This window comes from Spodoptera frugiperda, chromosome 24 (assembly GCF_023101765.2).
Source record: "Spodoptera frugiperda isolate SF20-4 chromosome 24, AGI-APGP_CSIRO_Sfru_2.0, whole genome shotgun sequence".
Taxonomy (NCBI): Eukaryota; Metazoa; Arthropoda; class Insecta; order Lepidoptera; family Noctuidae; genus Spodoptera; species Spodoptera frugiperda.
The window spans coordinates 2847501-2865150 of record NC_064235.1 but is presented as its reverse complement, the minus strand read 5'-3'; the positions used below and the strand labels follow the sequence as shown (position 1 = coordinate 2865150).

The 17650-nt window shown below is 36.7% G+C and overlaps 3 protein-coding genes and 1 long non-coding RNA gene across 13 annotated transcripts in view; 1 reads left to right on the top strand and 3 right to left on the bottom strand.

The window, feature by feature from the left end:
- Positions 1–17650, bottom strand: part of LOC118278720 (alpha-centractin) — an 800945-nt gene that overhangs the window by 378345 nt on the left and 404950 nt on the right. Inside the window, exons 13-14 of the mRNA XM_050703710.1 lie at positions 4742–4850; positions 4088–4414 (exon numbers count right to left, since the gene is read on the bottom strand). The gene's annotated coding sequence lies outside the window, so the exon portion shown is untranslated. The remainder of the gene's footprint in view (positions 1–4087; positions 4415–4741; positions 4851–17650) is intronic.
- Positions 1–17650, top strand: part of LOC126912297 (uncharacterized) — a 126150-nt gene that overhangs the window by 50684 nt on the left and 57816 nt on the right. The window lies entirely within an intron of this gene.
- LOC118278399 (uncharacterized) overlaps positions 1–17650 on the bottom strand; it is a 136103-nt gene that overhangs the window by 69035 nt on the left and 49418 nt on the right. The window lies entirely within an intron of this gene.
- Positions 1–17650, bottom strand: part of LOC118279032 (synaptic vesicular amine transporter) — a 418685-nt gene that overhangs the window by 378345 nt on the left and 22690 nt on the right. For 7 of the 8 annotated variants that reach the window (XM_050703644.1, XM_050703637.1, XM_050703643.1 and 4 more), the window contains exons 6-14: positions 16145–16266; positions 15450–15594; positions 14309–14410; positions 13490–13624; positions 12827–12918; positions 11900–12083; positions 10897–11030; positions 4851–9781; positions 4088–4414 (exon numbers count right to left, since the gene is read on the bottom strand). In XM_050703644.1, the coding sequence (XP_050559601.1) occupies positions 9716–9781; positions 10897–11030; positions 11900–12083; positions 12827–12918; positions 13490–13624; positions 14309–14410; positions 15450–15594; positions 16145–16266 (980 nt within the window). In that variant the 3' untranslated portion in view covers positions 4088–4414; positions 4851–9715. Of the gene's footprint in view, positions 1–4087; positions 4415–4850; positions 9782–10896; positions 11031–11899; positions 12084–12826; positions 12919–13489; positions 13625–14308; positions 14411–15449; positions 15595–16144; positions 16267–17650 lie in introns of those variants that run through there. The other variant, XM_050703645.1, reaches the window with a different exon arrangement.

Genomic DNA, 17650 nt, shown 5'->3' with positions numbered 1-17650 from the left:
GTACTAGTGTTTTAATTTTCATTGATAAAAAGTATTAGCATTACGTTTGCAATTTTCTCACAAATTTAATTAAGAAATTCAAAGATTGAATAAGTAGGTATTTGCAATTAAGTAGTATAGGTTATCAGGTATAATATGTTTATAGTTGTTTATGTAGGTACGACTTAGTGAGAATAATTTGATACGTAGGTCATTGTTTAATTTTCATTGTTAATAGGTTTAACTTAAGTAGTTTAGGATTACGTACGGTTTGAATATTGTATAGTAGGTAGAAAATTACGATAGTTACCCCAAAAAAAGAAAGAAAAAATGAGCGACAAAAAAATACTTGTATTTGTCGTCATTTTATCTTTCTATCATAAGCAACCTACAAAAAGAAATGAAATCCCACAAAAACATTTCATGTTAAATGTTGCCAAGACGAGACCATATAGCTCGCACTGTCGACGTAACTGGCGAGTCGGCCGCACGGACTTTTTGCTATTCGTCATATGGGCTTGAGCTTAAAAATCTATTCAATCTTCTAAACTCTTTCCGTGCAGCCGACTCGCTAGTTACGTTTACTTTTACTTTTTGACAGTGCGAGCTATATGGTCTCGTCTTGGCAACATTTAACATGAAATGTTTTTGTGGGATTAGGCTTTCGGTAACCTCATTCACACAACGCAAGCGTTGTTTAACATCCGGATGTCATCAGGTGATCCGTCTGCTCGTTTGCCCAACCCTACACTACAAAAAAATTCGCCTATTTTAATGTAATCCTACTAATATTATAAATGTAAAAGTTTGTATGTTTGTTTGTTACTCAATCACGTCAAAACGGCTGAAGGGAACGGAATGAAATTTGGAACAGTATTTTAAGTGTGGGAGAGCCATGCTTCGGCACGAATGGGCCGGCTCGACCGGAGTGATACCACGGCCGAGCAGAAAACCAACGTGAAACAACGCTTGCGTTGTGTTTCTTTCTGGGAGTGAAGTTACCGGGGGCCCAATCCCTGATTCCCGAACAACAACCCTTAAATTCCTAACGCCCAAAAAGCCGGCAACGCACTTGTAACGCCTCTGGTGTTTCAAGTGTCCATGGGCGGTGGCGATTGCTTACCATCAGGTGATACGTCTGCTTGTTTACATAAAAAAAGTAGATTCTAGTCTAGAATAACACATAGGATACTATGCCACGCAAACGCGGGCGAAGCCGCTTGCAGACGCTAGTTTAAATATAATTATTTACTTATTGTATATTTATGTTTAAATTAATAATGAATAAAGTTTATTATGTACAGAAGAATATGTGGTTTTCTTTATTTCATATTAATATTAAAATAGCTACACCCGTGCGGTCCTAGGGGCCCTCCATTAATTACGTCACGCGTTAAGGGGGAAACAGGGGTCGACGAAGTATAATTTTATGTGACAAGGGGGCGGGAGGGGCCTTATTTTTGGTCAAATTTCAATTATTATAATCTAACTGTTAAAACACGAACTTGGAACTATTATCGAAAATCTCAAAAAAATCTAGATGTAAAATTATAAAATGTGACGTCACACTAGAGGGGGGGGAGGTCTCACAAATGTGACCAATTTTTTTTTATTAACGTTGATAAGTCTGCGTTTGTCCACCAACCCGCTTACTGCCAAGACGGCGAAGCGAAGATGTGGCCGAGGATGGAGCACATAGACTTGGATAGTAGGTACCTATTCACTCTGACCTTAAAAAGACCCGGGTCGTATATCTCAGGAAAAATAGAAGCCAACAAATTGTTCCATTCCCTAGGTGCATAGATTAGGAACGTGGATTCGAACTGTTTCGTTCGCACCCAAGGGAAGTCCACTGTGTAGGGATGCTAGTGGGCCGACTTTCTACTAGTCCTGTGTTGAAAGGATGAATTGTGACAAGGACGGTGGAGGGGGTCAAAAATCATGAAATTCGTGTGACGTAATTTATGGACGGCCTCTGAATAGTAAGCGTCAATTTAGAATAGCGCAGAGTCGAAGCGCATCGATGCGTCTATCCAAAACTGCACATAACAAATTCAACCTTAACTTCACAGTGTAAGGGTCAATTTATACTAGCGCAGATTCCAAGCGATGTTCGCGCGCAGACGCGCGAATTCGGACGAATGCGCGCGCCTTTTTAAAATCTCAGAAGTAATGTGTGCGTTACGCTGTGGAGTTAAGGTTGAATTTGTTATGTTCAGTTTTGGAAAGACGCTTCGATGCGCTTCGACTCTGCGCTAGTATAAATTGACCCTTACGCTGTGGAGTTAAGGTTGAATTTGTTATGCAGTCACAAATAAAACACATAGTTTTGTTCATATACCCACATTTTTAATAAATAAACAATAACAAACCACGATTCTTACACTGCGCTCATTATTATCAACATTTTAGGGTACATTTTTACGGTTATTGCAATTTCAACGTTACGCTTTGAGCGTTAGAGACTATATTGCATTGCACACATATTAACTCATGTGTTATTGGAACTTGACCGAACTCAGAGACATCTAATGATTAATTAAACTATTCGTTAGTAACGATTTTGTTTAGAAAAGGACTGGGTCAACGCAACGTAGCGCCTTTTATCCCCGAAGTTGTAAGCAGAGGTGTACATTACGGCACGTAATGCCACTATACAATGTACACAATCTTTTCACCATTTGTGTTATAAGTCCCATGTAATAGGGGGTGAGCCTATTGCCATACACTAGGCACAATTCCAGACTCCGTGCTACTACTGAGAAATTATTACTTTGCCCGACCCGGGAATCGAACTTGAGACCTCTTGTCCGGCAGTCGCACTTACGACCACTTGACCAACGAGGCAGTCTGGGACTGGGTTAAGTAACCATTAAATGACTCTGAGTACGGCAGTAACTGCCACACTCAGAGTCATTTAATGATTACTTAAACTATTCCTTAGTAACGATTTCGTTCAGAAAACAATTGCTAAGGACTGGGTTAAGTAACCATTAAATGACTCTGAGTATGACAGTAAGAGGTATACATACAGAATATTGATGAAATACTTAATATGATGGCCAAGTCATTTTGATATGTCGCCAAAGATTTGATATTTTGATATTATAACACCTTGATATTTTGGCCAAGTTTCCAATGATTATTTTGATGATAATTTCGAAAATATACAAGTCAAGTTCATAGTCAAAATAAGCGCAGTATTGTTATAATAATGTAATATAAATAATAAACTTATATCTAATATAAAGTTTTAGACGTTTAGGGCAGGACTAGATAATATCGTTTTTAATCTTAATAACGTAACATAACATATTATAACGTTATAACTTAGTAACGTAACATAACATATTATAACGTTATAATTTGATAACGTAACATAACATATTATAACGTTATAACTTAATAACGTAACATAACACATTATAACATAATATCTTTAAGCTTTGGCACGTATTGAGAAGGGATAAAAGTCAAATAAAAAAACTAGTGTTGAATTAAAATCTCAATGTGTTACTGATGTAACGGAATCATAGCGCGATCAACATTTATAATAAAAATATTATTATTATTCAAAGTTGTCATTGCGCTCGATAGATGGTGTTGGTATCGAGATAGAGCGTGCTATAGTTTCGTTACCTTAATTTAGTCAATCTGACGTCGATGAGAGTACAAGCAACGCCCCCTAGCGGGAAAATGGAGTAACGACGTCTGATAGAGTAGAATGGAAGAAGACATATTGTGCCACTAAGATAGTTGGTATAAATCACAGTAAGATACTTAAAATATAACAATAATTTAATAACATAACATAACATTAAATTACTACTTAATATTAATAACACTCATCTAACAATAAAATATTTGAATATTTGTTATTGTTATTATCGTTATAGTAAATATCATTATCAGTGATATTTAAATAATTATCTAAAAAGCGGAAAATATCACTAAACTATCACATTCATTAATTATATTATTACAATGTTTAAATAGCGAAATAGCAACATGATTTCACTTTTAATATACCCGGTCAATATGCGAATAACTAACAAAACGGACGAGATTTTATACCGTATATAAAATCATTAAAAACTGGACAGTGAACCTCGCTACCATCAGTTGACTGGACAATCTCTACACTACACGAGTCACTGTTTACATGTCGACATTAGCTCATGACGATACCAGCGTACGTGTGTCACTGGACAGTGAACCTCGCTACCATCAGTTGACTGGACAATCTCTACACTACACGAGTCACTGTTTACATGTCGACATTAGCTCATGACGATACCAGCGTACGTGTGTCACTGGACAGTGAACCTCGCTACCATCAGTTGACTGGACAATCTCTACACTACACGAGTCACTGTTTACATGTCGACATTAGCTCATGACGATACCAGCGTACGTGTGTCACTGGACAGTGAACCTCGCTACAATCAGTTGACTGGACAATCTCTACACTACACGAGTCACTGTTTACATGTCGACATTAGCTCATGACGATACCAGCGTACGTGTGTCACTGGACAGTGAACCTCGCTACCATCAGTTCACTGGACAATCTCTACACTACACGAGTCACTGTTTACATGTCGACATTAGCTCATGACGATACCAGCGTACGTGTGTCACTGGACAGTGAACCTCGCTACCATCAGTTGACTGGAGAATCTCTACACTACACGAGTCACTGTTTACATGTCGACATTAGCTCATGACGATACCAGCGTACGTGTGTCACTGGACAGTGAACCTCGCTACCATCAGTTGACTGGACAATCTCTACACTACACGAGACACTGTTTACATGTCGACATTAGCTCATGACGATACCAGCGTACGTGTGTCACTGGACAGTGAACCTCGCTACCATCAGTTGACTGGACAATCACCACACGATTTGCAATTATTATTCACAAAAAATATATATTTTCTGGACATGGACGAACTCTAAAAGTACTACATCATTGCGTTTCCTTACATTTAATTAAAAATGGCGATTTTGGCATTGTTTAAATTCGCTAAAATATCTATATCCTAAATACATTTCATAGCTTATTTCTAAATTATTATTTTGGCCGACTAGTGTATTTATCGCTTATTAACCGGGTTATAATATTACAATTATTAATATTAATATGTTGTATATATTTTAATAAATATATTTTATTATTACTATTATATTATATTACAAAGTTTCCCAAATTATTACTACGATACACTTTTAGCTCGAGGCTCTTGTACAAACAATATTATTTTGTTATTTATTCTAATATTATCAAAAGTGTTATTTTTAAAGTTATTTTGAAAAAATCTTGTTAAGGAAAAGATAATTGTTTATTTAGTTTTCAGTACACACAAACGAGCTGGATGGTAAGCAATCGCTGTCGCCCATTGACATCCAAAACATCAGAGGCGTTACAAGTGTGTTGCCGGCCTTTTAGTATTTACGACGTACCTATATGTATATAATGACCCGCGTAAAGTAACATAAATATTAAATGAACAAGACAATTACGACCTTCAAATACAACTTTAAAAATCGCACTAGGTACATCTAAAAATACTACTTGTCTAATTACAATGAAAACATATAGACACTACATTAAAACAATGTAAACCATTTGCCAATCGGATTACAAGACAAATTATTATTTAAAAATACACATTAGGTTGTGTCAAGGACCCAAATCCAGCTATTGTCAAAAATATAAATAAAATATGAATGATTGTAATTCTACACTACATTAAAATATACTACCAGACGATTAAATATTACTACGTTTCATTATTATTTACTACATATTATTAATATTTCATAAATCACTACACATTAATAATGCATGTATATATTCGTTGAATGTAGTATATTATAATAATATTTATATATACCTATATAATAATAATAACACACCTACGATGAAGCCTGATTCAATTTTTAAATAGATTATAATGATTTTGATATTATTATTAAATTATATTTGAATAAATATATTATAACTACTTTTAAATGTCTAATATTGGAAGATATTGTGATTAAATGAATGTATATTTCATTAATTATTATTTAAAATGCGATTATTTATGTGATAAATTGAAATGTTTTAATATAGATAGTTTCGTTTATTAATTCAATTACTACAATATATTTTTTACGATAAAATTGTTATTAATTATGTAATAGTGATTATTATTATTGGAAATTGAATGAAATGGACATATTTCAACATTTTCTACAGATTAATTGTGCAGCCATACACAATTTTCTTTGCGTGTGTCGTAGAATTAAGAATAGCTAGTATGAGGCTAAGAAACATGTTGGTCTCACGACGAATTCATTAACAACTGCTGTGTATTAGCTTTGAACTTTTTAAGAGAAACAGAGTTAAGTACTGGGAACGTCATAGTGCTAAAGATGTTTGAGAAACTTCAAGTAATGTTAAGTGGAAAAGTGACTAGCAACATATAAATGTCGTTCAAATCAATACTGTATACCCTAGCGACATGTTGTCGAATGATGCGAGTAGATAGTAAAACAACATGTCTCGTGTCTAATTTTGCTTAACCTTTGAACTGTCTGTGTCACATATTTGTGGCATATATCCGTATCCCTATTGTCGTATAAGTATGTTGCTACAGAGAACGTACATGATTTCTTTTGTTCTATTCACACGATTGTTGATTTATTCATCTTATTTGGTGTAGATATCTTTTTTTGCGATTTGTAGCCACACGCTATTTGATATTTCACTGGGCAGTTAAAGGGTTAATAGATTCAAGTCCTTAAACGACACAAATGAAGAAACTTGTCCATCGAATTCAAGAATATTATAACACAATTCTACTTTCAAACATGATTATATTATTTTTTTTAATAAATACCTATTACGAATTTATAACAGCGATCTAATGTGATTAAACATGTACTACATTATAATATATTTGAATAATATAATATGTTATTTTCATAATGTTTTATGAGTATAATCAAGAACAGCCATTATTTGAGAGAATGTAAAGATATTGCTATATACAGCCTGTTTTTTAACACTTTCCAAATTGTTTTTGTGTGTTAGGGATACAAACATTCCTGTTTTTCAAATACAAAACACTTTTTGCTAAAACAAAATAACTGGCTTGACTAAAGAAAGTCGGTGTTGGTTTCTTATTTAACACCGACCTTCGAAATAAAAGTTATTTTAAAAATTTTAGTTCTTAACCGATTTTCTTAAGTCGATTATTTCTTTTTGTAAAAGGACATAAAAAAGCAGGTGGTATATAACCTATACTTCGATTTTAAATACGATGTAATGAAAATAAAATAAATAATATGTCTGAAATGTAATTTTAACATTTCCATACGTAATGATTAGCATTTATATATGTAATATGTATAATATATACTAAGTATTTACAACCATTCATATTCGCAATAATAAGAATAAATAATTAAATAAATTAAACTATTATTGATACATAAAACGTCTTACAATACACTAATTTTATTGTAATATATTTTATATTAAATTGAAGCCAAATTTTTATAGCCGTGTTCATTTAAATTTTGTTTTTATACTATAAGAAACACTGGTAATAATGGCATAAATTAATGTTACATATTATGCGAATTTAAGTTGGTTTTTTGGTCTTAAATTATACATAACATCACGCCTTTTATTCACTAATAAGTTAGGCAGAGGCGTGGCAATGTGACACTCACATTTAACACCTGTTATGTTATAAGTCCCATGTTATAATATGATGTTATATTAATATAGTTTAACTAATATATATTCTTGATACTGTTATATTATTATCTAAGCACAGGTATTTCTAAACAGTAAATATATTTTTTATATATTATAATAAACACTAAAATAAGCAATATTATTGTGATATATATTGTCATTAAACACATTATTATTGCATTATTTACAAGACTTATTATTAAGCTCATAATTATTATTAGATATTATGATAATAATAAATGAAATTTCTACGTCTCTTTGGTCCGACATCCAATGAAATGTGTGATTATTTCGTATATGTATATTATTATTGTCAAATTAAAATATTTAAAAATGTTTTTTTAGGTATTTATTTAATTTACCTGTCTAGAAAGCATGTCATACATTTAAAACCGTGCATATGTCGTGGCCTTCTCATAGATTTGCTCGAAATGAAATGTTTTCTTTTCTATTGAGCACACCATGATGTGTAAAATGGTTTTCGTTGAGGCCGTGGTATGACTCCGATCGAGCCGGCCCATTCGTGCCGAAGCATGGCTCTCCCACACTTGGCCAAATGGTCAAGATTATTTGACCATAATTATCCTAAAATAAGTAAGTAATGTCACGCTTTCTATCCCTGAAATTTTAAACCGAACGATGACATTCAATCTAGACATTAAATTATATTAAAAATACTGGTTAGGTACTGATTATTTCAGTACAAGAAATACATTTTTTTCCTATAAAATTATCGAAACGAATATTTTTTCTTTAGCATAAATTTTTTATATTGTCATGAATACATTTTTATATATGTATATGAAAGAAATATTGTCAAAGTCACCTTTGCAAAATTAAATTATGTAGTATATATATTACATAATATTATAATATATTAAAATTGTATATAATTATTGTGTAAGCCGACATTTAATATCACTACATATTTTATTGTATACATTTTCATTTTATTTGATTATTGTATTTTTTTATATATTAGCTAAAATACACGCCTTGGTTTATATAAATACATAATATTTTCGTATAAGAAGAAGTATTTGCGAGGATATAAAAGATTGAATAGAAGTATTCTCGTTTGGTATATTTTTAAGAAAATTGTTATTTAAGTTTGTTCAATTTTAAAGATTATATGTATTAGGCTATGGAATAGAAAATAATCTCTACTATCTTTATATACTAGGTATGTATATAAGTATTTTTTTAAATCGCTGAAGTATACACGTAGACATATATTATACATAGACAATATTAAAAGCGACAATAGTATACAGTTTTAGGTCAAAGAGCAAAATTGGTCAGAAGATTTTATCTACAGAGAAAATATCTAGAAATATTTGTATATATAAGTCATAGACAGACACAAAATATAACAGGTATATTATAATTAGGTATATTAGATATGATTTCAAAATATACATTTTTGGGCAATACGCTACAGTATAAGAAGAAATATATTTAAAATCTTAACTTTTTTTTCGTCTATAACAACTCCTTTGACGTCTAAGCAAACCCCTATTAATTATTATGTTATCGGCTTATTCACGTAACTATTTGACGAGGAACTCGACTAGTTTCAAGCCATGCTAGAGGCTCATGTTCATGAGCAGCATTCCGCGACAGGCGCGCGTCAGAATGTGCGCGTGATTCTAGACAGAGGGTGCGATGGGCGCGAAACTCGAGTTTCGACAGAAAATCAGCAGTATGAACGCGGTTGTTTTTAGTCAGTAAGAGTCTGACACTCCCTTTCTTCGCGAGAGAAGTCATTAGATGATTTTCCCTCCTTAAAAAAAGCATGGCATGAAACTAATCGAGTTCCTCGTCAAACAGTGACGTCAGTAAGCCGATAACACAATAATTAATTTAGTATGTCTCACGAAAGTTATAATAAAACTCCATTTAAAAAGAAACTCCCGAGTCTCTGGTAAACGTCAAAAAATGGCGGGATTTAAAATGGCGGGACAACATGGCGGCGTTATTTATTCTTCTTCTTCGTTCTGATAGCTCACGTAACGTACGGATGACTTGTCGCTGATTATTAGGCTCTGGAAATAAATGTTTAATTAATTATTACTTAAGAACTTAATTCATATGAAACTGACTGCACGGTTGGCGCGGTGGCTGGGCAACTGGCTGCCGTGCAACGTGTAGCGGGTTCGATTCCCACACAGAGCAATACTTTGTGTGATCCACAAATTGTTGTTTCGGGTCTGGGTGTCATGTGCATGTGAAATTGTATGTCTGTAAAAACGCACCCACGACACAGGAGAAAATCCTAATGTGGGGCAACGTTTTTTAATAATAAAAAAAAAATATTACGCAGAATCTGGAATAGTATTGTAAATCGATATTTTTAATCTTTATATGTCACGCAAAATTGCTATACAGTTGGTGCAACAGCTACTGCTACCGTTGCTGCAACACTCACTGCAACCGTTACTACAACAGATACAACTACAGCTGCAGAGCTACAGTTAATGCAACAGTTACAGGAACAGTTACAGCTACGGTTACTGCAACAACTACTACTACTACAACAACTACTGCCACAGTTACTAATACCGTTGGTGGTACAGTTACTGTAGTAGCTGTTCCTGTAACTGTTCCTGCAACAGTTGCTGCAATAGTCACAGGTTGCTGCAATAGTCACAATAGTTAGAGCAACAGTTACAACAACAGTTATAGGAACAGCTACTGCAACAATTACTACAACAGCTACTGCAACAGTTACTGCAACCGCTGCTGCTACAGTTACAGCTACAGTTGCTGCTACAGTAGCTGCAACACCCACTGCAACCGTTACTGCTACAGTTATTGCAACAGTTACTGCTACGGTTGCTGGTCATGTCTCCTGCCTCCCACAGTCCTCCCCCAAAGACTACACATCGCGAGGTTGTAAGCGACCTGCATACAGCTGCTGTCTGCAAGTCAGACCGTTATAAAAAATACTAGCTACATACTTCCGCACGGTTTCACCCGCTCTGCTCGGTTCCTATTATGTTGATGACGTGATGTTTTATAGTCTATAACCTTCCTCGATAAATGAGCTATTCAACACAAAAAGATTTATTCAAATCGGACCAGTAGTTCCGGCGATTAGCGCGTTCAAACAAACAAACAAACTCTTCAGCTTTATAATATTAGTATAGATTATATGTACCTGTTTCTCATCTCTGGCTGGTGGTGACCTGAGGAACAGGAGACAGGGTGCGTAGCTGAAGTTGAGCACTGCTATGATGACCAGCATCCACTCGAAGCCGATGCTGTTCATCAGAGCTCCTGAGAGTGCGGGTCCTGGAAGAAGAGATATATACTTTAAAAATCTAATTAAACCCTTTCCCCCCAAAAGCCAAGTTTAACCCCCAAAAGCCTGCCAACGTACTTATAACCCCCACCACGACAACGCACTCGTGAGTCCTCTAGTGTTGTGGATGTCCTTGGGTGTCCTTTTCCCAATCTCCCCAATTCTCGAATGTTTAACCCCCACCAAGACAATTTGTGGCTCCTCTGGTACTGTGGATGTCCTTGGGTGGCGCTGATTGTATACCATCAGGCAACGACTTGTTTGCCGACCTATTCCATTTATTTTAATACGATTATTAGGTTAGCTGTCTCCACGCTTTGGAGTTACTTTATCAGACATCTGTCAAACCTGTAGTCTCAAAGTCGGTCTATCTCAGCCACATGAAGTGAAGAAGATTTTAAGATTTTAAGAAGAAGATTTTAAGTGCGTGATTACCATACTTCGGCACTGCTGGGTCGGCTCGACCGGAGTGATACCACGCCCTCAAAAAACCGATGTGACACAACGCTTGCGTTGTGTGAATGAGGTTACCGGAGGCCCAATTACCATCCTCCCCAATCTCCGATTACGCAACAACCCTTAAATTCCTAACCTTCAAAAGGCAGGCAACACACTTGTAACGCCTCTGGTGTTTCAAGTGTCCATGAACGACAGCGATTGCTTACCATCAGGTGATACGTCTGCTTGTTTACCAGCTTATACCATAATAAAAAGAAGTGATATTATCTGAGGCCTTAGTCTGCTATTACAATTGTGTCAGAATGGTCGATCATTGAGCAGTGCAAGAGGGACGGAGCTATGTAGGTTGTATAGCTCCGTCCCTCTTGCACTGCTCAAAGACTAAAGCCCCTAAACTTACCAACAGCGTATCCGAGACAGAAGGCGGTGTCTCCTATAGCGTATACGGAGCCATAGACTGCAGCATGACGGATGTCCACCAGGAAGCCAAGTTCTGGCATCATGGAGGAGTCCACCATGCCGATAGCGAAGCCGAGACCAGCGTTGGGGATTATCAAGTGTTCCAGTTTGCGAGCCATTGGGATCTGTGGTAAAAAGAAGATAATTTCAATTTTTTTTTTGAAAAAAAAAAAATTGTTCCCCCACATTAGGATTTTCTCCTGTGTCGTAGGTGCGTTTTCAAACATACAATTTCACATACACATAACATCCAGACCAGAAACAACAATCTGTGGATCACACAAAGAGTTGTTCCTTGCGGGAATCGAACCCGCAACACTTTGCACGGCAGCCAGATGCCCAGCCACCGCGCCAACCGTGCAGTCACCGTCGTTAGCAACAATAAGTGTTGGAGAGCCATGCTTCGGTACTAATGGCCTGCATCGTACGCTCAAACGGATTTTAGTTTGTCTTGTAAGAAACTATACAACACGTCCACTGTCGATCGCGGAGAAAATGCCGACGACGTGATGAACATACGCTTGCGTTGTGTATTCGTTGTGTGAGAAGAAACACGTTAAAGTTCCCTAAGGAGACCCAATTACCTTTCCTTAATCCCAAATTTCTTATTTTCTACATGTTTAAATAAGGCGATATTCCAATGACGCCCAAACCGGATTTGTTCGTCGATTGACAACAACTTGTAAGCGCCTTCAGGTGTATTGGGTGAATCCAACCAATGAATCTCGTTTCGATTTTCTATGTATGTTTAATCCTCATATGTGCGAAGTAGGATTTATGATGACATCATCCGTTGATTTATTCGTCGATCGACGTTTCAATAATGCCTTTAAAAGTGGTCTGATTGAAAATACTTTGGGTTCCTTACCAGAATAAGACACAGTCCAATGATGATAAGTCCAGAGCAGGCGGCCAACCATCGTCCCATCTTGTGTCCGAGGGGCCCAAACAGATTCGTACCTAGAAACCAAATATTAATTTATTAATGTCACTACTTGAAATTAAAAATATGACACCACCCAGCTCAGCTCTTTGTACAAGACAACGGTAACATTGCAGACAACTTGATTCCCCTAGGCTCCGGCTCCATGCAAGTCGGGGTGGTGTATACCACTAAGAGCCATTGCGAGGCGTTGGATTATTTCCGCTAAAAAAATTAGATATCCACACCCACTCGCACGAAGTGCTTCGCTTCCAAGCTTCCTTGTGCGAACCTCCAAGGTTTTTGGAATTTACGCCGGAGTCTGTGCTTCGGTAGGTGATGGGTATAACCTGGGTGTATTGGAACCCGAGTTAGGTTGCTCTTACTCAGAGCGTTTAATGATCCTATTCGTCGGCCACATTTTGTATTACCACCAGACGGATAAGTGGCCATTAATTACCATCCATTAAGTATATTCATAAAACGCTCCAATTCCCACCCTCAAAAAGCCGACGACACACTTGTAAAGCCTCTAGTGTTTCGCATGTCCATGGGCGGCGCCAATTGCTTACCATCAGGTGATCCATCTACCATACCATAATAACTTACCGATCAAGTAACAGATGCTGGCCGGCAAGAAGGCGACTCCTTGCTGCCACCGGCGGGCCTCCATGGTATCAGCCATCCAGATCGGAAGACTTGGCTCCAGCATCGCGATACCCACGTTAGCAAAGGTGATAGCTCCTGGAAAATGAAATATGTATAAAATAATCCTATCACCTCTACACATAAAAATATCGCGGTGGTCCGGAGGCAAAAGACGCTTGCTTCTCGGCAGTCGAATATCAAAGGCAAGTGCTTGGACTTTCCGAGTTATATGTACTTGGTAAGATTATTTAGACACCAGCGACAATCGGTGAAGGAAAACATCGTTAGGAAATCTGGGCTTTCAATATCTAATTATTCGTTTGAAATCGCCAACCCGCATTGAGCAAGCGTGGTACTAATGCTGAAACTTCTCCGTGTGAGAAGCGGCCTTTGGTCAGCAGTGGCCACTTATGGCCGTCCTCTATACACTGTGTATACAGATGTAGGAGTCGTATTATCCCTAAGCTAAACTAGTTTGCCTAGGGCGCTAGGTTAAAGAGATACGCCGCGTAGAAGCGCGTATACAACTGCCCATAAAGTTTACTAATAATAAAAAAACTTGCGCCTATAAGGTGTTGCCTATTTTTAAAGATTTTCATACAAAGACAGCAACCATTTATTTCAGCGCCGACTGAGTCAAAAGATATGGCATTTTTGTTACACGTACAAAGTTAGTATAACCGCTACTGTCTCTGTACTGTTCTGCTTTCGTTTATTTAACCTGTATACTAAATAACTTAAGATTTTGGTACCACATAATATATGCTGTTGTATACAAACCTGCCGCAATGAGGATGTAAGGATCGGAGACGAGGGCTTTAAGAGAAGGTGGCTCCGACTCCTGGCGCACCACTCCTGGTTGGAGGATCATCAGCTGAAGCACTGTAAGAAGCAAGAATCAAAAGTATTAAGTAAAAGCAATTTTAAGTAAAAGCAATCTTTCAAAAGTATTCTTTGTAGACGGCATTTGGCGCTCTGATTGGTTGGTTTAATGTAGCTGGTCAATCACAACGCCGAATGCCTCGTTCAACGTAAAACAAACTCATACTAAGCCTTTGCTTAAGGATCAATTTATTGAAATAAATGCTTTGACTTTAAAGTTAATTTTCCAACCAATCAGAGCGCCGAACGCGCTCTCGTATTAGCGTAAAGTATTATTTCATTTATTGAGCTGGTACATTCATTCGGAATACAATTGCACGGTAACCACTTCCAAGTACTTTTATTTAAATCAAGCCAGCTTAAGGTAAAAGCGTCCACAGGTCTGTATCCTACGCAACGGAATTTAGTTTGTCTTGTAAATAAACTCATACAAAAGCGTCCACGTACGTGCGTACGTCCCATACGGGTCTGTGGACGCTTACCTAATGATATCCAGGGTTAAAATTAAACAATCCGTGTTTTGTAACATTATACCAGCTGTAAGAAATACTCGTATCTCAGTCTAGGAACATTATTGCAATGTCCTATAATTCTATACTTCCTTACAGCGCAGTGTGGGAGGTAAACTGCGTGCTAACTAGTTATTTGATACAAAGTGATGAGATAATATCTCTCAGCGCGACTCGTGTACAATAAACTAACATGTCACTTATGAATATAGTTATATCTTTTTGTAATAACTATCGTGAGACATACTAAATTGAAAAATCACGGCTACTCTCGTAACGTTGTGTTTCGTTGTGTGAGTAAGATTACCAGACGCCCAATTCCCCACTTCCAAATCTTCACAATCCATGATTCCTCAACAACACTTAAATTCCTAACCCCAAAAGGCCCATCTGTAACGCCTCTAGTGTTTCAGATGCCCATGGGCGACGGCGATTGCTTATCATCAAGTGATGCGTCTGCTCGTTTACCGGCTTATACCATAAAAAAAACAGCTAATGTGCTAAAAAATCAAGTAAAATTATGTACATACATCCATCTCCCAGTGCCAACGCAGATAACATCAAGAATGGTGCGGTCTTCCCCACAAACTCGTACATGAGACCGCCAAAAGGCGGGCCTATCAGCACCCCCAAGGCAAGTCCACCTAGGGCGATACCCATTGCGTTTCCTCGTTCCTAGGAATAAAATAATATATAGTTTTCTGAGTGATCAGCATCATCAACAATAACAGTCAGTTTTTTCTTCTCCTCTAATAATATCTTCTGATTTTTTTGGTTGCGGGATGGAAGACAGTCCAAACCCTCTTACATAGAAAAGGTCCATTATCAAGCAGTAGTAGACTATCAGGGGGTGTTTTTTTTAATGGGATAAGCTCGTCACAACCTCCCAAAACCGCTGCACCTCCTATACACCAGGATCCGCAGTAAAGTCACATTGAAGTCCGGCGCGTCGCAGGGAAATGAATAGCTGTCTTGGATACCGCAACGAAAGAAATCAGAAGATATTACTAGAGAAGAGAGAGAAGAAAAAGAAAACGATAGTTTCCACTTCCCTCGGTGAATTTAATGCAGGAGACATAATGACTTAAAAGCCTTAAGGCACAAAGGAGACTGCACAACTGGGAGAAGCCCAGTCGCCAAGCACCACTGATTTTTTTTTACTTAAATCTAAAATACTAAATAGGTCCCATGCCTATCATATCCTATAGGGTGTATATTTGCTTACCTTATCATCAGGGTACCTCTCAGCCAACATGCCCATGCCGGAGACGGAGGAACATGAGGACCCGATGCCCTGCAGCGCCCGGGCGATGAAGAGCACTGAGTATGAACGGCCGAATGCGAAGACTGGGGACAAAACGATATTTTTAAGAACAAGTTTTTGTTTATAACTAACTAACTAACTATAAATAGTAATGGATTTTGAAGTCTAAATAATAATGGTCGTAAGTGTCATTATACCATTATTGTAGTTTCCCCCCTCACGCACGTAAAACAACGGTGCATTGGTCAGTAAACTAAAAACTAAACAAGTCAGGTAACCACTCTAACGTCCGGCCCGCGCGACCGTTTATCTCTCTAACGTCCAGCCGTGCACGGCATCCGAACCGCGCGCGACTCGCAAGTTCGTCGTAACAAAAAACCTATATAGCTACTGAACCGTAATGCCTAGAATAAAGAAAAAAATACCAAAAAAAAGATAGAAGAATACTGATCAATCTTAACGATTTTTTTTAATCTTTAGTTAATCTTTAAAATACAATAAAACGGGTTAAACATGAAACACAGAAAAAAAAAACAGAATTATTTCTACCTTTTTAGAATATACGGCACAACTATTGCATATTTTATCAATAAAATATTTTTACAACAATCTAGACTCATTACCCTTTCTTTTGATGTATATATGATTATATTTGGTTAACTCTAAGTATTTTAATTAAATCGAAACAAAACACTACTCCTCGTAATTTTACCGCGATGTCCCGAGCGCTCTTGCCTCGTCCGAGAAGGCGAAATAATAGCAACATGGCCGCCCGTCTAAGGTTTCCCACACACGATGTAATTTTAATTAAATATTTTAAATAATTTTATTTATAAATTGGTATTATGCAATATTTTATTTATGAATTGGTTTTATGCAATAATTATATTTTTGAAGTTGTTTATTTGAAAAAAAAATTAAAAATATTTATTAGTTCATAAAGGATTGTACAAAAAATATTGTGACTGGACTGGAGCCTCCCGTTAAGCATAGACAGCGTGTATTATAATAATAAAGAGAAAAATACTTATATATAGGTACATCTTACGAAGTTTAAACATTCAAATCATTCAAATGGTGTAAGTTACTAATTGTCGATGTACGAAAGGAAGTGTGTGTGTGTGTGTGTGTGTGCGCCTGCGTGTGCCTGTGTGTATGTACGTGTGTGTGTGTGTTTAGAATGAACGTGAGTGTTTGTGTCTTAAGTGCTGTAGGTATGTGAACGTTGTCCTGAGTGTGAAGTGTGATCTTGCCTGTTATTTTTATTTTTATTCCAGCAACGCCTCAGTGTGTGTGTTATTTGTTCTAGTTGGTTTTTTGAAATAAAAAACAAATAAAAAAATCAATATATAATTTATTCCGGCCACACACTTATATATGGTAATCCATGAAACAATTTTCTATGCAGAGATTGACGTCGCATTGTAGACACTTCCATACGGTCCTAGCAGTGACCTTTCTCTGTGC